The sequence below is a fragment of the Schistocerca piceifrons genome, chromosome 3 (assembly GCF_021461385.2).
Source record: "Schistocerca piceifrons isolate TAMUIC-IGC-003096 chromosome 3, iqSchPice1.1, whole genome shotgun sequence".
NCBI classification, from domain to species: Eukaryota; Metazoa; Arthropoda; class Insecta; order Orthoptera; family Acrididae; genus Schistocerca; species Schistocerca piceifrons.
In genome coordinates, this window is record NC_060140.1 from 219,938,851 (window position 1) to 219,960,061 (window position 21,211).

At 40.4% G+C, this 21,211-nt stretch overlaps 1 protein-coding gene across 1 annotated transcript in view; it reads left to right on the forward strand.

Annotated features, from left to right (window-relative positions):
- The window catches only part of LOC124789315 (zinc finger protein sdz-12-like), a 73,442-nt gene extending 52,610 nt beyond the window's left edge, over positions 1-20,832 (forward strand). The window contains exon 5 of the mRNA XM_047256629.1: positions 20,380-20,832. Coding sequence (XP_047112585.1) covers positions 20,380-20,832 — 453 coding nt within the window. The remainder of the gene's footprint in view (positions 1-20,379) is intronic.
- The last annotated feature ends 379 nt before the right edge of the window (positions 20,833-21,211 follow it).

Consider the following 21,211-nt stretch of genomic DNA (forward strand, 5'->3'; position numbering starts at 1 on the left):
ATTTTACCATGTGCATGACAGCTTGACTTGGGCATATTGATCAATAAATACTTCATTTAGCACTAGCATTATTTTTAATGATTTTTCCTATATGACTACAGTGTAGGTTCCATATTGGTTGACTTAATTCGCGTATCGCGTAATGAGTATTCAAGGGCGTGTACCAAGTACACAGGCTTCAATTGAAGCATTGTTATATACAAAGCGGATTTTCCACGGAACGGGCTTGTTTTTTGATTAGCTTATGCTCCAGTGTCGTTCTCATATCACTACTGGCAGCAAACATCACATAATTGTTGCATATTAAAGAGTCCATGTTTGGCTAGTCAAGACTCTCTCTCTCAGGGTTCCTTATCCTAATACAATTACAACAGTTACCTTACTATATTAGATTGCATCATTAATTGCACTTACATACTACACATAGAAAATGGTTCAAGAAATTACTCCTTTGTATAATGATTCAAGAAATTAATCCTCACTTTATCAACAAGAAGATTGTTCGTTGCTTAATGAGCCTATAATTTTTAAATGGCTCTAATTGTCTGTAAACAAAATCTTTCCTGTGTAAGCTATTGCCTACTTTCTGAATCCACTTCCTCCAAGTTTCATTACACACAAATTTCTTTCTTAATACTAACATACTTATATTCTAAAACACAATTAAAATCTTCTTACAACTATTACTCTTTATATGTGATACGTCACTGAATAAATAACTTCACATCTTTACGTGGATACAATCCTTTGATCTTCCCCGTATGGGGATGTGCTAACAAATAGCTACATTCGTGTGGCACGCTTATTACTGCAAAAGGCCCTGAATATAGCAATTGCCACTTACTATTCTGTTTTAAGGTGGCTGAGGATTTAGCGTGGTTACGAATAAGTACTAGATCTCCTACATTATATTTCTGTTCGTTAGTTACACCTCGGTCGTACTTCCTTTTCCTCTTTGCCGCACAGCTGGTTAGTCTGTTCCATATCTTTTTCATCTTTTCCTCCCTTGTTTCTGCCTTGACTGGTAGTCTCGGCAAAGGCGTGAGCCATTCATTCGGTGTCTCATTAAATCCATTCAATATCTCTACCGGTGGATAGCCTGTACTTGAATGGGGTGTTAAATTGTGTATTTCTACAAATTTCGGTACTAGCCCTGGCCATTTTGTATGTCGGTTCCCTATGTAGATTCTAAGGAACTTATTCAATTCTCTGAATATTCTTTCAACTAGACTGGCTTCGGGATGGAACCGGGATACCAGAATATGCTGTATATTTTGTTCCCGTAGGTAATTTTTCCAAGTTCGACCCGTGAAATAAGAAGCATTATCAGTCGTAGCTACTAATTCCCTCCTCGACCAAGGGATGGAGTAAGTTGCGCGACAGTATGTTTTGTGGGGCATCACCTCTATGTGATAGTGGTACCCTTTGACTATTCCTGGTCGGTCGGTAAATACCATAGTGTATTCCGATAGCAGCTGCGTCAACTGTTGCTTTTGTTTTCCGCTTAACCCTTCAGATTCCTGCACTTTGGTTTGAAATGCCTGAACATTTGTTTCAAAATTTCGATCCTCTAAATTCGGGTAATAGAGGTCTGCTGCATGTGACAAATCATCAAGGTGTAGTACCCAAGGGTTCCTACCCTTGATATTGATTCGATTACAACACGGCACAAGTACCTCCTTCGATTTCATCATAGATAACTCAATCCTCCTACCCCTATTAACTATGCTTAATTTCCCCAAGGAGAGGTCGATCAATGCGTCCCTCTCACGGAGAAAATCTACTCCCAGAATGCAGGCCACCTTCAATCCTTTAACAACGAGGAACGAGCTCACTATGGCTTCGCCCTCCTTACAAATCTCCACCTGCACCTGGTACTTAACTGATTGGCTCTGTGCACTAATGGCTCCAGACACCTTACAATTATTAACCGGGAAAGTCGGAATGCTATGTCCTTTTCCCAGTGCCTTAAATAACTCCATACTCATTACACTTACTGAGGCACCTGTGTCGATGATTATATTCACTGCAACATCATTGATTTTCGCTTCTATAATAGCTTGCACATTTTCGTTATTATCTTTCTTACATTCGTGCGGTTCGTTCAGTAGATCTTTATCCATACTGACACCATCGTTGTATCGCAGCATACGTATCCCAGGTATATTATTATCACTCGTGTTGCTCTCACTCCATCCCTCGGCCATCGATGGAGAGCATATCGAGGCCGATTCTAGTTTGTTGAATTAGTTACTTGTGAAGTACTTGGACGGCTATTGTCCGCGACCTCCACTATATGTACACTCTGATTTGTCGGCCGCCACGGCTGCGCAATAGGCGCGTTTTGCGGCGGTGGTCTATTGTTGTCATACCGGTCATTACCCTGTCGCTCTGGGCTTCTTCGCTGATTTTGCTGCCAATTTCGATTACTATCACTATAATTGCTCTGCCACTGACCTCGCGCATTTTTCCTGCGGTTGGTCCCTGACATTCCAGATTCGTACCGGTCGTCAAATCGACGCTTTTTGTTATAAGTTGTTTGTCCATACCCGTTCTGGCCTCTACCATTACTACCATTTTGCGAATGTTCTTGCCGCTTGTTACCACCCCCACCATTTCCATGGTTGTGGTTTTGTGCACTACTATTTCTGTCATGTTTACATCCTGACCCATTATTCCGCGAGTGATCACACGCTGGTTTTGCGTCTTCCTGTATCAAGTCTATAGAATCTAGAACAGACAGGAAGTTTTCCATATCGCTTTCTGGTACGTGTATTAATTTCTCTTTGATATGAATGGGTAAATGTGATTTTAGTAGTCTTATTATGTCTCTTGGTGATATAGGCTCGTCCCAGTAGCGTGTTTTGTTTATGTATTTTTCAAAATACCGTCTCAAATTCCCCAGACGAGGTGAGTACGGTTCGGGATTATATACTTCTTTTCTTAGCCGCTCTTGTATACAAGGCGACCAATATTTCGATAGAAATGCCCTTTCGAACTGTTCATATGTCATGCAGCTGTCTGCTACTTCTGTAGCCCACAACGCTGCATCACCTTGAATGTACGACATTACGTATTGAATTTTCTGTGTTTCGTTCCACACACTGGGCAAGATATTTTTAAAGCTTTTTATGAATACTACTGGGTGTACTGATTTCCGTTCAGTAGTAAACGTTTGAAATTGTCTATTTTTGATTAAACTTTCTTCCACTAATATTTTTGAACTACATGGTTTTGCTCCTTGGACATATGCTGTGTGCTCCGAACCGAAGCTACAGCTCTTCGCATTATCGACTACAGATTCCCCATTGTTGTATCGCGTATAAGTTTGTGCGTTGCCAAAACCATGGGCTGTTGGCGACAGAGGTTCCTGTTCCAAATGTTTTCTGCTTTGTGCTAAACCCTTCTCCAGGTCGGATATCCGTTTGTTCATATTCACTTGCCACTGCGGAATATCCTCACTGAGTATTTGTTTGATGGTTTGCACGTCGTTCTGTACCTGACTATTCACTGCGGTACTGAACGATTCGGAGCCTCTATTTGCTATGGCTGCTTGTACTTTGGAATTAATGTTCTTGTCAATCTCACACTCCTTCACTTCTAGCCATGAGTTGAATTCTGTTTCAATTTTAGTTGCTTGTTCGTTCCACTTCTGCTCTACAAGCTGCGTGGAATCTATTTCTAGCTTTTCTACTCGATTGGCTAATACACCTATTTCGTCTACCCTGTTAGTGTTTGCTACTTGCAGGTTGTTGACCTGTTCAGTCAGCTCCTGCACGGCCTTAGGTATCGACTCATAATTCTGTTTCATATCTGCAATCTCTTTTTTCATGTTTTCTAACGATTGCACAAGTTGCTGGTCCCACTCAGCTTGCCGGCGATCTCGCTCAGCTTGCTGGGCAAGGAACCTTTCTGTTAACTGGCGATCTCGCTCAGCTTGCTGGGCAAGTAAATTTTCTGCTAGCCTACGATCTCGCTCAGCTTGCTGGCGGTCTCGCTCGACTTGCTGTTGCGCAAATTCTGCCTGGTAATTCAGCACGCGCTCTAATATAGCCTGAAGCGAATACCCACCAGGCAGATTACCACTCTCTGGTTCCTGCTTTTCTGGTGGTGGTACAACTTCTTTCTCTACATCCCCTTGAGGACTAGTGGGCGGTGGCACCACTTCCTGTGCCCCTGCCCCCACATTCTCACATGTTATATCCTCAAAGAGAGTACTAGTACTACTTGAGGTACCCGGTTCCACATTTCCTGCACTAACTAATTGTTGTTCCTCAGTATCCATATTGCTCGGACGTTGACTACGCAACTTAACCATATTCATAAATTGCTTACTAAACCACAAAGTCTGACAGTTTTGCCCCTTGCACACAAAATACGTTAATTTATCTACACTAACTGCACACTAAAAATTACTATCTACCATCAACTTTGTCCTGTCACAAACACTAACATCAAACTACGCACAATATGCACACCACTAGCGAAATGAGATCACTTCACTGGAGCTCGACTTCTACAAACAGGACAACTACACTGTAGTCTTACCTTTAGTTTATCTTATCTCGGGGTTCGGCTGCCCCCGGATTACGTAGTCGTTACAGCTTCTCAGTACTATCAGGATCGTCTTCTCAGACTCGTTTGCAGTAGTACGTTTTGTCATGAAAGAGTGTTTACACATGCATTAATACATAGCATTGATCATGATATACATACATACATTTATCACTAAATACATATATATATCTACACATACATAACAATCCACACTGAAAGAAAAATACATAAAATTTTATATTTGTGGCCACTGCAAATTCGGGCCCCGCGTTTTTGGGCAACAGTTTCACGTACAACTCTCTCGCGGATTGTAAAATTGTTGCTCTTTGGTTTATTTATTCTCTTTGTAACAACACATTTACGAAAAGAGTTACGTGAAATACTTTTAGCAATGCTGTGCTTTGCTTTTCTTTATCATCATTACCTTTTAGCGGAATAAAATGTATATATGGAAGTCTTATTGTTCTGTATCTGGCCTACAATTTAAGGAACGATTTTTCGTAACTGCAACTCATGCTAAGAATCAATATATCTTCCCTACTTCATAGTGATTAAAAGTTGAAATTACTTTGTTATGAACACTGATGTTACAGTTCGTGTGATCGTTCAAAAACACAAGTTCGCAGTGGATTTTATTTCTCGTTAAAATGCTATTTCATACCACGACTAGCCCAAGAACATGAGACTCTCATTAAAAAATACATTGTCACTATAAAGTTTGCCAGATCCGAACGGAGCACAGCAAAATTCCTATCAGATTTTGAAGGTACATTAAATTATTTGCACTGTAAATTATATCCTATCAGCAGCCCGCGTCAATCTGCAACACATCATAAAATCTGCTGATCTTCACTGCCAGTCTGGGAGCTAAAAGAAATAATATTATTTTACTATCATTTTACCGCTTCCTTGCGGTATGCTCGACTATATTGTAAGTCGTTTAAATACGCCGCGGCAGCGGCTCTTCGTTCTCCACGCAGCTCAGCACCACAGATAATATTTATATAACTGAAAAATGTCTCAACAGGATGGGATAATATGCAAGCAAGCTTAACAATAAATAATACAAGTTTTCATTTAAACAACTCTATTAAAACCTTTAAATATCTCAGTGATTACAGACCTTTGTGAATTCACACGTAATGGCGTACATTGCTTCGTCTCGACAAAAGAATGCTACATTGGCGTTCTCTACGACAACAACAGGAGATCTTACTCGCACAACTTCCAAATTAAGACGACAAAGACATTCATATTCAACACGTATTATATACTAGTTCCTTTTTTAATCTCTGTTTAACATTTATCTTCTGTGTCGGTTTTATTACTCGCCGACGCAGACGTTTTCAGAAATAAATAATAAAAAAAAATACATAATTTTATACAATGACACAATATGATACATCTAATTCTCTAATTACTACATAATATATTGTTTTTGTTTCTCTAGACGTTACACTGGAAAAGCTGCAATTTCAAAAATGGAGCTGAAGGGGTGTCCAGGTAGAACAGTAATAATAAATTCTATCAGGAAGTATTAAAATACTTGTTAAACAATGGAAAGTTCATTCTAAACTTCCCATTGTTTGATTTTGCCTAACAGTTTGCCTTCTATCCTGAACCCAGTGCTGTTCTCTTTGTTACTGTTCTGTATCACATCACATTACTCTGTACCTGTCCTTTTCTCTCCCTATTTTCCTGTGCTTTATTGCCATCTTTCAAACTGAACATGCTATCCACTGCTTAAAACACTGCCTGTGAAGCTCTGACTTTCAAGTCATCCTGTATCAACTGTCTTGAGGATGCACAACACAGGGCTACATGCCCCATAGATTGTAGATACTACCCATTGTGTTCCACATTCTTCCTGCCAGTGTAATTATCCTTGGCCCCACAAATTAATCCCACTACCTCCATTCACCCTCAGGTATTTTCATGTTTTTTCCTGTACTGCCTAATCCAGTTATCCAATTATACCAGCTGCCCCCTGTCTTCACATATATCCACCCACTAACCTGCACCCCATTAAATTACCAACTTTTTATTTATTGTTTCACTTTTGGTTTTCACTGAAGGTCCTACTTAATCAGGTTTCATCTTCTTTCACTATAGTTCATCCATTTTGTCCTTTTTGTGACTTTCCCACGTGTTTGAGGTGATGTTATATATTTTTTACTTTTTTTCTCATTATGTGTCCTTTCACCTTCCATCTGCACCAATACAGAAATGTCTTCCTACCCCTAACCAGAACCCAGTCCCATATACTGTTCCGGCATTTTGTAGCTCATGGAATGCCTTCAAATGGCCTTACCACCAGCTGCATCCCCTCCCTCTACAAGTGACCTCTATTTGAATTTCACCAGTCCATAGCCCTCATTAAACTTGTCTCGCAAAACCATATCAGCCCTACACTACCTCCTTTCTGTTCATAAAATTCTCATACTCCGTAATCCCAAATTCCTGCATCCTGTCTCCCCGATTGAAACCCTTGCATTCCAAGAACTAGAGCAACATGCACAATGCTACCTCATAGAACTATCCAATCTGTTCATCTCATACTCAAACCTTTTACTACTATCCACTGTCACTACAAGAACCCATCAGACCTCTCCCATAATCCTTCATAGCTGGCAAACCCTGCCTCGCAGACATATTACATCTACCACACACTCAGAAACTCCCTCCCTCCCTCCCTCCCACTACCCTGCAGAATCCAGAACCTAAGCAGACTTGCAGCAGTCATGAACCTGGCGCCAAAACCCTGTGTAGGCCTACCACAGAAAAATCAGTCCTCATGCTGGGCTTGTTAAAGACCTTCTCTCCTTCTTGTGGTCCCCACAGTGGAAATGCTTTCTCACCACGAGCCCTACCCATTATACTCAATCCAAAATCAATATTTTGCCCTGCCTGACTCAATTTAGTCTTCAATTTAACTGTGATCCACCTCCCTGCCCCCACTGCCCCTATACCATCCCCTGTTAACTTTCCACAATTTCCTAACCTCAACACTGAACTCCTCTTCATCCCCCAAATCCCTCAGTATGGAATCCAACCCAACATCCATAGAAATAACTGTAACCCACCACCTAAAAACTGATCCTGAACTTATAATCCTGTCTGCCGACAAAGGCTCCACAACTGTGGTTATGAACCACAAGGATTACCTAGCAGAGGGACTCTGCCACCTGTCAGATTTGTCCATATACAAGCCCTACCATAGTGACCCCATCTCAGGAATCCAGCACAATCTCCAGTCCCTCCTCAAATCCTTAGACTCATCTCAAGATCTCATCCCAGAACCTCCCTCATCACCCTCCACCACTCACCGCACTCCCATCTTCTACATGCTTCTCAAAATACATAAATCCAAACACCCTGGACACCCTATTGTGGCTAATTACAGTGCTCGCATAGAGAGAATCTCTGCCCTGGCAGAAAATCACCTTCATCCTCTTGCCTGTAACCTACCCTCCTATGTAAAGGACACCAACCATTTCCTTCACCAACTCTTCACAGTTCGTGTTCCTTCACCATCCAGCACCCTGCTCACCTTTGTTGATAGCACCTTCCTCTACACTAACATCGCCTGTGCCGATAGTCTTGTTGTTACTGAAAACTACCTTTTTCATTGCCTGATTGACCACAAACATACAACCTCTTTCTTGGTCACCTTGACCAACTATATCCCCACACACAATTACTTCTCCTTTGAAGTCTCACCTACAAAAAAATCCATGGTACAGCAGTGGGCGCCTACATTGCACCAGCCTATAATAACTTATTCATGAGCCATCTAGAGGAATCCTTCCTAACCATCCAGAATGCTAAACCTCTCACCTAGTTCAGATTCATTGATGACACCTTCATGATCTGTACTAAGGGTGATGACACCCTATCCACATTCCCACAGAGCCTAAACACTGTCTTCCCAATGTCAACCTACACCTTAAGGATGGCTACATCGGTACGCCCATCCACATAAAACCTCCAACCACCAACAATATCTCCACTTTGACAGCTGCCACCCATTTCACACCAAGTAGCCCCTTCCACACAGCCTTGCCACCCAAGGTCATTCCACCAGCTGCTATGAGTAGCCCCTCTCCAAATATGCCAAGGGTCTCATTGGGCCTTCATAGATTGAAATTATCCTCCCAGCCTTGCCCAGAAGCTGATCTCCTGTGCCTTGTCTTCCAAGTCAAAGTCACCTACCATCCTGCACATAGCCACAAAGCAGCACTCCTCTTGCAACCTAGTACCACCAGGGAATGGAGGAACTGTATCACTTTCTCCTCCGGGGTTTCGACTCCCTGTCATCTTTCCCTGCAATGAAAAATATCTTCCCCACTATCCTACCCACCCCTCTCTGAGTCGTATTCCACTGCCCCCTCAACCTATGCATTATCCTTGTCCAACTCTACTCCACCCCTTCTTCCAAGCCCGTGCCTCTTGGCTTACACCCCTGCAATAAACGTAGATGCAAGGCCCGTCCTTTACATCCTCCCACTACCATGTACTCCACTACTGTTAACAGGCATCTCCTTCTATGGAAATGGCAGGGCCACGTGTGAAAGCAGCAGTGTGATGTACAATGTGCCACAGCCTATGAGCGCATGACTGTTAACAAGCTGTCTGTCCACAAAAATTTCCACTGCCAAACTATGGCCAAAGGACATCTCATCCTTCCAATTGCTGAGCATGCCACCCAACACAACGAGCTTCATTTTAACAACTGCTTCACCTCCCGTACCAACTGCATTGTATCCAGCTTTTGTGAATTGTGCAGTGGCAACTGTCCCTGCAACATATCCTTCATTCCCATAGCCCTGGCCTCAAACTTTACTAGTCCCTGTCCTCTGCTTGCCTATCCTCTTCCATGTTCCTACTCTAGCACTATACATACACTACACATATCTTCTATCTCAACACATGTGCTTAGTCATTTCCCCCTCTCTACTGCTCCACTCTCCCAGCCTCCCAATATCCATGGCACAGCCTCCTGATACTGCATCTAGCAGCCCTATCTTGTCCTCACCATATTCCTGCACACTCTCACATGCAGCACTAACACCTTCTGCCTCTTCCCTGCTATCCATCCCACTCCCTGTCCCACACCTCATCCATACCTTTACTACCTACCCCAGCTAGATTGATGCTCACCACAGACACAGTTGCAGAGACGCTTTACAGCCTGGGTACAACACTGGCAGTGTGTGTTTTTATTTCTACATCTGATAAAGGACAAAGTCTGAAAGCTGAGCATTTCTAGCACTATTTTTTATTGTACCAATCTGCGGCTCAGTGCCTCCTCTATGTGATGAGTAGCAATCTATCCTTTCTGTAAAATACTTGTTAATTTGATTCCACTGAGGGAAAGGTTTCATGCCTGGTTCTTTTGTTGAATCAGTAGGTAATTCCTTGCTGAAAATCAACATTACACCGTTCACCTTCTCCACTACTTTTTGTCACATATGGACTATTTCCTGTTGCCAAAAATGATGCAAGCCAAAGTGTTCAAGACTTGATTTGATCGGGTACACTCACATGACTATGACTTACAAACCCGAGACAGTTCCAAAAGAATACTTTTCTGGTGCCATGAAGAGATTGAAAATTCATGTTAAACAATTTGTTGCATAATTGTTAATTTGGTGTTTCCTCAGGCCAAGCATTAGCTGATAATTCATACATTTCATTCATTTGAATATTCAACCTTAATTGAATGCTTCTAAAATAATTAGCTTGTAGGTAGTTTCTTTTATCATGCTGTTTTAACTAATTCTCCAAATAGTGGGAGCATTGAGTAGTTGACGGGCACACAAAGAAGAATGCAAACTTTGCTAGCTTTTGGACGAATCCTATAGTGTGATTTGAGCACACAAGCGCGCGCGTGCGCCCGCTCACACACACACACACACACACACACACACACACACACACACACACACACACACACCTGTGCAGCTACATTGCACTGATTGTGCTGGGACTGCAGTTTGGCTGGTGGACTGGGGTAAGGGGTTATGTCAAACAGGGCAGACAGAGAGAGAGAAGGCAGTGGGAAGAGGGTTTAGGCAGGGGAAGCTAGTGGTTCAGAAGGAGGCAGCAAGTGTGCAGGATAGCAATGTGGCAGGGAGAGGCAGCAGGTGCATGTGCACCGAGGCTGATGATTTTTGTGCACTCCATGAAAATGATGACGTAAATTCGGAGGTGATGACACAACAGAGGAGTCAGAAACTGTTGGGTAGAGGGTGCGGGTCCAGGGGGTTAGTGAAGATTGAAGACAGAAGGATTACGGGAGCAAGGAATATGTTTCAAGGATAACTCCCATCTGCGGAGTTCAGAAACCTGGTGCCGGGGAGTAGGAAACAGATGGCACAGGTTGTGAAGCAGCCATTGAGTTCTAGCATGTTGTGCTCAGCAGTGTGTTCCACCACTGGTTGGTCAACTCTGCTCTTGGCCACAGTGTAGTGGTGGACAGCTAGTTGGTGGTCATGCTCACACAAAATGCTGTACAGAAATTGCAGGAGAGCTGGTATATGATATGGCTGCTCCCACAGATTTCCTTGCCTCTGATGAGACAGGATAAACTTGTGGCAGAACTGAAGTAGGATGTGGGGGGCAGAACTGAAGTAGGATTGGGGGGAGGGGGGGGGATGAATTGGGGAAGTCTTGCACCTGTTCTTCCACATGTACTTTACTCCTTTGGCAATGCATTGGGAGTGAGAGTGGGATAGGGATGTTGTTTGGGTTGTAGAATACCAGTTTACGAGGAGTGGTAAGAGTCATGGACAGGATGTTCTTGATTTCTGGGCATGATAATAGATAGTCGAAACACTGGAGAAGGACTTGTTCAGTTGCTTCAGTCTGGGATGATGAGGGAGGTACTCCCTTGCAACTGGTTCTTGAGGGTTGTGGGAGCGTTAGGGGTGTATGAGGATATGGCATCAGAAAAGTTTGCTGATTAGGCTTGGGGGGTAGCGCCTGTCTGTGAAAGTTTTTGTGAGACATTCAGCCTGTTGGGCAAGCAATTCTCATCACTCCACAGGTGGTCAGGGGTAGCATTTTGTGGTGGAGAAAGGGGACAGCTGTCAAAATGCAGATGACAGTTAATGGACTTAATATGGACAGAGGTACAGATGGAGCCGTCAAAGAGGTGAAGGTCAATGCCAGGAAGATGGTATGCTGGGCTGAAGCCAGGTGAAATGGATGGGGAAGAAGATGCTGAGGCTATGGAGGAATGAGGATAGGGTGACTTGGCCTTGAGGCCACTTCATGAAGATATCAATAAAACTGAACCGCACAAGAAGTCTAGGGTTTTGTGAGGTGTAGCCACCGATGATCTGAATCATTGAATACTTTTCATTGTTAATTATTGTGTTGTTTCCTATTAATTGGAAAAATGTGGCGTTTAGTCAACATAAGTTCCTGTTTTATCCTCTGTACAAATATGCCATTGTTAGTTCCACCTCCGTTGAATCTGACTGAAAAATGGATGTTGAAAGTAGGCTGTTGTTAGTGATGTAGTCTACAGTTCAAACACTTTACATGCACTTAGATGTTGGATAACCTATTGTTTATGGCCTAATTGAGTTTCTTCTATTTAAATTATGCACGGATAAACAGATAGCCACTGACTACACTTGGTTGGTGCTCTATAATGTGGTTGTTCGCATGCAGTAATGTAACACTGAAGTAACTATTCACAAAAGTTCAAGTGTGGTGAACAAATCACTAATCGAAATTCTTACATCACTGCCCTTAGATCCAACCTTCAAATAAGTATGAACACGATGTGGGCAGTAATTAATGCTGGTCATAGCCTGGTCCTATTGTCACAGTTTGTATTAATTATTTTTGGATGATTAACATAGTCCATGAAATTAATTACACATTCACTGATCAATTAATCATTTGAAATGTCAGCAAACACAGGTATTACTGCTTCTAAACTCAACACAGATTGACTAAAAATGGCTTCCAACATATGCTTTTTATAAATTTACAATAATTAAAACTGGAGTTAGCTGTTGTTGTTTACAGGATTTTTGTATGCTACAATTAAAGATTTGCATTTCTGAGTAACTGAATAGTAGAGGGGGATTCTTTTTCAGAAGGACTTTTGGATAATACAATAATATCTGTTGAATTACATTGGTTAGTTTGCCTAAATATGGGATTCTATTTCACTAACGATGTGTTAACTAGGGATCTCACTTACTGTGAAATATGTTGCTAACATATTTTCATGACTGATTGTATGAATGCTTTAGTTATTTATGTAGCTTTTTCATATATTTTATCAAGAAGTTAGTAATTGTGTACATGTTTGCAGAAAAACAGTGACAATGAGATTTGAAATTACTGACTTTTGTAAATAACACAGTTGTTGTGGCAGACTAACTAGCTCATTAACTTCTGAAAATCAAAAGAATGTAATAAACAATAAAGTTATGTTGGACAAACCCTGAGACAATCTTCAAAATCTTTAGATACTGGGAACATGCCATATAAATGACAGAATTGAAAATATCATGAAATTAAAAAAAAATAATATTTACTTCGACGGGGCTGGGGGGGGGGAGGAAGAAAGACGTAACAACTGGAAGGAATCCACCAGCTTCGTTACAGTTTTTAGTTGTTTTGATAGACCAATTTTCATTGCTAACAAGGTATCTTTAATTCAGCATATTCTAGTATGATCCCTTTACCCTTTGCCTGAAACTGTCACCTTCTTTCTTTCTAATAACTGTCTTGTCCCAGTTTACATTTTCTATTTTTTTGTTCTTTGCTGTTTGCAGTATCTTTGTTAAATATTTCCCCTTTCATTCATATCTGTAGGCAGAAAGACCCAATGTCATTTGAATACACAGTCAGCAATGAGTTACTAGAATCAGCCACAACTGTCAATCATCTAGCAGTAACTGTCAGGATCAATTTAAAATGGAATGACCACACTGATGTAGCTCTGGGGAAGGCATTAAAGAATCCTCTAAATAACTGAGGTGCCTACTATGGAAGCCATGGAGGTCACTCTAAATCAGCATGTTAATGAGTATTATTTTCAACAGCTCCCTAAATGCTGCCACAATAGTAATACTCAAATTTTAATAGCTGCCAACAGGAAATACTTTGTTTGTAAAGCAGCTAGAGACTGTTAAAATGAGCTCAGGCACACTGAGCTGGAGAATCATTGTTGGGGAGACTTTAATATTGATCTTGTCAGATAGTTCTGAGCAAGGCTGACTGGACTTATTGAGATCCAGCTATGGATTATGTACCACAGCAAAGTTCCCTACAATGACTTAAGGATGTAGTGCAGCAGCCATTGTCATTTTCTTTTTATGTACTGCACCACAATTTGGATATAAAAGCAGTAGTCCATGGTTTATCTGACCATGTTGGTCAAATGTTGACAGTAAAATATACTGATCTGTTACATCCTGATCATAGAATCACAAATGATAACTCAATCACAATATTTAGACAGAAAATATGGGAAGAACATTTGGAAGGGATTTATAAAACAGACATTATAGATGGAAAATTTAACTCTAAAACTTAATTTAATTCTAAAACTAACCCCAGAAATGAGGACAGGATATGAACACCTCCTGGGATTAAAGTATCGTGTGTTGAGAAAAGGGAGCTGTTCCTAATACAAAGGATAAGCTGTAGTCAAGAATTGAAATACACAACTACCTCAGGTATTGCCAAATCCTCCAGTGTGTTATTGAAAAATTGACATACATGCACTATACTCAAAAAATGAGACACTCCAAAAATAAAACAAAAAGTAATTTGGGATATTATTAAACCAAAATAGTGATGCAAATGAAACTGAGTCCTCAGAAAACAGCTGTGACAGAACCGATGACACAGTAAAACCTTTGGTTACCAAATACAATACAGCAAACATTCTCCCCACTAAGAAATATTCAAATACATATTCATTAGATTTACTTCAGTTGACACTGCATGCACCACCTACAGACATACATTTCAAAAACGCAACCACTAAGGACATCACAAAATTCATCAGATCAGAGAAAAGAAACAGCTCTGCTGGTTGTGGCGGTATTTCTAGCAGGGTCCAAGATCTTGTGCTGACTTATAGGACTGCCTGAAGGCTGTATTTATAAAAGACCAATGTCTTAGGATATAATTCGAAACAAACTTAAATACGCTGTGTTGACAATACCTGTCAAACTGAAGATAAACAAATCACTTTAGTTGGCGGTCCACTTTGGTTTTTCCGGTCTTTTCCAAAGTATTAGAGAAGGAGGCTTTTGCTAGAATACTGCTACTGTCTATATTTTGAACAATTTATAAAAGACTTTCTGATTTTTAAAAAAGTATAAAATAAAAGAGAATCACAATATGGTTTTAGGACAAAAAAAAACCAGTTTACCAAAACAGAGATCTTTTCTTTTCTAAATGAAATGCTCGAGGGCCTAGATAGGCAGGAACGTCCCTTGAGCACAGTACTAGCAATAATGATAAATTTCTTAGTAAGATTCTGAATTGTGGTATTAGGGGAGCAGCACGTAACTGGATTAAATCATACCTCCATGAAATAAAAAAGCTCATAAAGGTAACACATTAAATAAATGGCACAGTCAGTACCCAAGACTGAAATCATTTAGATTATAGAAAATGATTATTAGATTAACGGAATGAGTAGACTAAAGATCATCATGCAGGCAGCTATTTCAAAAAATTAAATACTACCACTTCTGTGTAATTATGTACTGGAAAATGTAATTATTATGAAAGAAAAATTTAACAGTAACAGTCCACATGCCACATGTAATTAATCTGTACATAGCTAACATACAAGTCACGTAAATTATGTACATGAACAACAGCCAAATAGAGCACTATTACAAAAAGGCATACTCCATCCTGACATCAAACTCCATAATGCATTACCCAAATCCACAAAAATAATAACTGACAGAAGCAATTTCACATCAACCATGAAGGATTTTGTGGTCAACCACCTCTATACAGTAAAGGAGTATATTAACCAGAGCGACTTCCTTCATGCCTTCCAACATGGATTTTTAAAATCTCAATTGTGGGAAACCCAAGTCATATTTTTCTCACGTGATATACTGAAAGCCATGGATCAAGGCAGTCAAGTAGATGCAGTATTTCTCAATTTCTGAAAAGCATTTATTATCAACAGTGTGATTATATAGGGTAGATAAATTTGTGACTGAATTGAAGATATTTTGGTTGGGAGGGCGCAGTAAGTTATCTGGGGTGGAGAGTCATCAAAAGATGAAGAAGCAACTTCAGGTGTGCCCCAGGGAAATGTGTTGGAACTCTTGCTATTCTGTAGTGTATTAATTATCTTGTGGACAATATTGGCATTAACCTCAGACTTTTCACAAATGATGCAGTTATCTGTGAAGAAGTACAGTCTGAAACAAGCTGCACAAATGTTCAGTAAGATTTTGATAAGGTTTCTGATTGGTGCAAATATTTTCAACTTGCTTTAAATGTTTGGACATGTAAAAATTTGCACTTCATAAAAAAACACATGCTATCCTATGACTATAATATCAGTTAGTCAGAGGTGGAATTGGTCAACTTATACAAGTACGTGGATGTAACAATTTGTAGGGATATGAATGGAATGATCACTTAATGTCAATCATGGGTAAAGCAGATGGAAACTGCACTTCATTGGTAGAGTTCTAGGAAAGTTCAGTCAAACTACAAAGGAAACTGCGTACCAAATACTTGTACAACCAAACCTGGAATATTGTGGGATCTGTATTAAATAGGACTAACAGGGGATACAGAATGGATACAAAGAAAGGCAGCCTGAATGGTCACAGGTCTGTTCAACCCATGGGAGAGTGCCAGAAGATGCTGAAAGAACTGAACTGGCTGATGGTTGTAGGTAGATGCAAACTTTCCCACGAAAACCTACTTGGAAAGTTTCTAGAAGAAACTTTAAGTGATGAATTTAGTAATATATATAAGTATCACTCCCTTATAGAATGCATAGACAGGATTAGACTAGCATATAAATTTGAATAATCTGCACTTTTTTCTGCCGAATTCAAGGATGAAAACTGGGGTGTGCAGATTAATTATAATAAGGATGTTACTGCTCCACCTCCAATAACAAATCCCATTATACGATAGTGATGTCGTGGCCCCAGTTCTGTGATGTGTCAGTAGCACATTAGAAGTAAAGTATTAACAGTATGTAAAGTTGTTATTATGGCTACAAGCTCTCATTATTGCTCATACACAGCTAAACTTAAAATTATTGAAGAAGCAGAGAATATTGGAGACTGTGCAGCAGGAAGAATGTACAATGTGAGTGAGGATTGGCAAAAAACAAAATGCAGTTTCCAGAAATGAGTGGTAATTGCCAGGAAATTCCTTTTGCTTCACCCCTCTTCTTTCCCTTTCAATCTTTCTGCCTGAAGGAGGAGCCACTGTCTCTGAAAGCTTGCCTAATTATAACCTTTTATGTGTGTGTTCTGCCGCCACGTGGTGATTAGATTTTTTATCTGTGTCTGGTATTAGTTATAGAACATCTGGCAGAACATCTACAATACATATAATTTTGTATGAAAGTTCTAATAGAATGTAAATACTTTGGGAGTAAAATTCTGTTCCTCTTTCCTCAAAAAATAGTGTGAAGAGTGAAGTATGAATATAATATTGGGACCAATAACAACAACCTACAAAGACTTCTAGACTTTAAAGTTAATACAGAAAGGAGTCAGACATAAGGATACACACACACATTCAACAACCTACAGGGGGATAATAAATCTCTTAAGTGTAATGGTGGTTAAGGTGGAATCAAAATACTTTCTGTTGAGCAGTTACTCCTGCTTCAGTGAAGAGTATCTCCACTGAAATTTCCAGAATTATTAGTTTAGGTTATTGATATTATCACTAATTCATAATTTTAAATCATCTCATTTTATTACACTTAAATAAAATGTACATTTTAACTTGTTTCTGCATCCCAGAAATCTGTCCGTATTGTATTGCACTTAAATAAAATGTATGTACATGACTTCTTTTCATACCCCAGATCCATGGAATACAACAAATGTTATATAAATCTTACCCCCATCTTTGAGTAGCAGTAGCTCCCGAAGAACCACCACTCCCATCAAAGCCTTCCACCAATCCTAGCTCCTAGACCCTGCCTTACCCATCTGCTCTTATCCCACATCCACAGGAACTTCCTTCTTGCTCCATAAACACACTGCTCTGGAACACCTGCTTCTGGCTCACAGCAACATTGTCAACCTTCCCCTTAAATGCTTGACCCCTGCAGAAGTCTCATTCCTCTCAAAAGGAAGGCCCAACTGTCAGCTATGATCCCAGGTCTGTCTATGCTGAACTTGTCACGGACTTGTGTACCTTTACTTGTTTGCTAGTTTACTGCACTAGCCAGAGGACACATTGAAACTTGTATTTATCAATTCTCCCTCCAGCCATGATCCTCCTCCATCATTCGTCCTTGTGCACCCCCACCCACCCCCCTACCCTTCTCACAAGACACACATACAAATCCGGTAACCTTCCAGGAATTCCTCTCCCATTCATTTTCTTTTCCAAAATCCCTTCTCAAGGAGTCCAGTATCACATCCATGAAATAGAAAATTAAATATGACCTAAAACCCAATTCTGTCTTTGTTACTCTTTCCACTGACAAAGGTCTCAATCTCTATAACCATGAAATACTGTGTGATTATGTGGTTGTGTCTCACAAATTTTCTAAAGTCATAAGCAGCAGTTATCCAAATATGCTGATAACCTTGCCAGAGTCTTTATAGACAAATGATATTATGACCATCCAGCTTACCAACAAACCTGTCATTATTGTCGATCACTCACCAACCATTACTCCCAGTACCAGCCGGGCCCTGAAAAACAGAACTGCAGGTGCAACACATGTCTTTTCCATTACTTCCTACTACATTCGAGGAATATGTATTTCCTCTCCAGTTGATGTAGGTGCTGTGTCTCCCATGGAGAGATGCTTAATAAGAAATAATAAGGTACAGGAAAACAAGAACAAGGGTTTATTAAAACCACAGTAGAGATATTTAATAACAAAGGAAAACCCCTCTAAATTAAAAAATAATATATTTTCCTGTACACTAACAGGTATATGGCTGGAACACACAGTGAATAAACATAGTGGGGTGTGAACACGATGCCATGGATAACCCCTAATGATGGTGGTTTAGCATTCGGCATAGTTGGCTGACAGGTACATCTCAAGATATCACTGGAAAAACAAGGCCCCACTGTGGTGGTTTCTGATCAGGCTCTGATTTATGGGCTACTAAGAGCCAGCACATGAATTGGCCCAGAGCTCCAGTAAAGTGAACTGTCAACATGTTGTCTTGCGTCGTCCTATGTAGTTGGTATGCAAAGAACTTAGTTCCGTGGCACAGTGGACCTCTGGTGTCACTTGTCCTGCTGTCTGTGGTTCTTTTTGTGATCAACACAGTCCAGGGAGGCAATGCCTTGTACATATGCAAACCCATGATGCGTCAGTGTCTGAGGGGTTGCCGATCCCTTTAGGTGAATGACAGATATGTAGCAGTAGGGACATTTGTGAAAGAAATTATGTCACATACCAATTTTGCTGCAATACCAGGAAACATCTGAGCAAATGTAATAATTAACTGGCTGGAATATGCTGTACATGTTGAAATTCAATCACTTCAACAACTGGTTCAGTATCCTTATCCCTTCTCCTTCTGCATTAACTCCTTTTAAATGTGCAGGTGGAAACTATCTCCTTCCAGAACATCCTTCATTCTGGCAATCCCCCTGGTCTTCAGTACCACTAATTCCCATCTTAGTTATCTCCTTTCCAAGCCATTGCCCTCACACTTTCCACTCCTGCCATATTCTGTTCCATTCCTCTCTGTCCTGGTCTTGCACTCTCCTCTCCCTAGTCTCCCTCTCTCTCTCTCTCTCTCTCTCTCTCTCTCTCTCTCTCTCTCTCACGCTCCATATCCTCAGTGTTGAGTTCATAATTTATCCTCATTATACCCTGCCACTTCTGGCCTCCTTAGTCCCTCTCACTTACCTCTAAAATCTTGTATACCCCTTTCTTGACTCTACCAGGTCTTTGACTACGTTTTTTATGCTGTGAGATGAGGGATATTCTTACCCAAAATATTACCCCCATCCTCAAAGTGGTATTCTGTCACTCACTCACCCTATACAATATTCTAGTCTATTACCATGCCACCACTGCTCACAGTTCTGCACCATATGTCATGCTTCTTTGGATTATCCAGGTACAATACCAGTCTTATAAATTAACCTTCTACTTATTGCAGCCAATACATCAAGTGTAATGAAAGCTCCATGGTAAAGGATTAACTCAATTGGCTCTCACAATAGCGCAGAGGTAGACGACTTGAAATGACTATAAAAGGTGTTTGGTTGATTAGATACTCAGGAATACTCCAGGATTAGTTACTCTTGTGCCTAAGTATTGAGGGAAAAAAATTCAAAATTGTAATAAAGGAGGGAAAAATGCCTTAACTATAGTTTTGTCCATTTGCTGTACTATGTTACACATCGTTTGAAAATGGCTATACAGCCAGAGGGTGTGTCGCCGTGATGAATGCAAAGTAAAAGGATATTTTAATTTTGCTAATGATGTCTAATGCAGCAGATTATTATCATTCAGAAATTTTTTTTCATCTTTGGTCTCTGTTTCATCCAACAATGTTTCATTATTAGTAATTCACTTTTATTTATTGTAGGCCATCATTTACTTATTCTCTTTGTATTCTTTTATAACAGGTATCTCCACTTAAATCACTGTTGCGAGATGATCTCAAGCGGAAAATAACAGTAACAACAGCACGGCCAGGAAGCCAACCTCGCTGTAGTCGGCCTCTTGCACCTTCTCCACATCCTGAGAGCACAGCTTCATTGCCGTTTGGGCTTCGACAGGGGTCTGGGTTGGGAACAGTGAATGGTACAATTACATCGACTGGTACAGATCAACCACCAGACTCTGCAGCATCAACAGTATGGCGCCCAGCACCTCTTCGGCGCGGCACGGGAATTGGCACTCCGTCATCGGCCCTTCAGTGTGTATTTTGTGGCATTGCTTTTCCTGATCAGACATTATATTTCCTTCATAAAGGCTGTCATTCTGACAGCAATCCATGGAAATGTAATATCTGTGGGGAACAGTGTTCAAATGTTTATGAATTTAATTCTCATTTACTCAGTAAGACACATCAATGAGGTCAACCACATATGTATCCGATACATAGAGAGTGGCATATTTTGTCTTGTTGTTAATGTGAAAGTTATAGTTGTTATTGATTTTACTTGAATCATACATTTGCTCCTCATACTCTGAAGTCCTGCTGTTAACATTTTCAGGAGAGGGAGAGGGCAAACATTGACTCTTAATAAATGATGAATATGGTATTGTAATGACTGAGTGGTAGGATGATTGAATATTCCACATCTTTTACCGTCCATAAACTTATCATCCTTTATTAAATGAATTTCTCTACCTCCTCCCCCATAATCCCTCCTCTCAAAAATTCCTTTTCTGATTACCAGTCATTGCAAAGCCTTACTTCCTGTGGCTTTTTCATCTACAAGTAAATTTTTT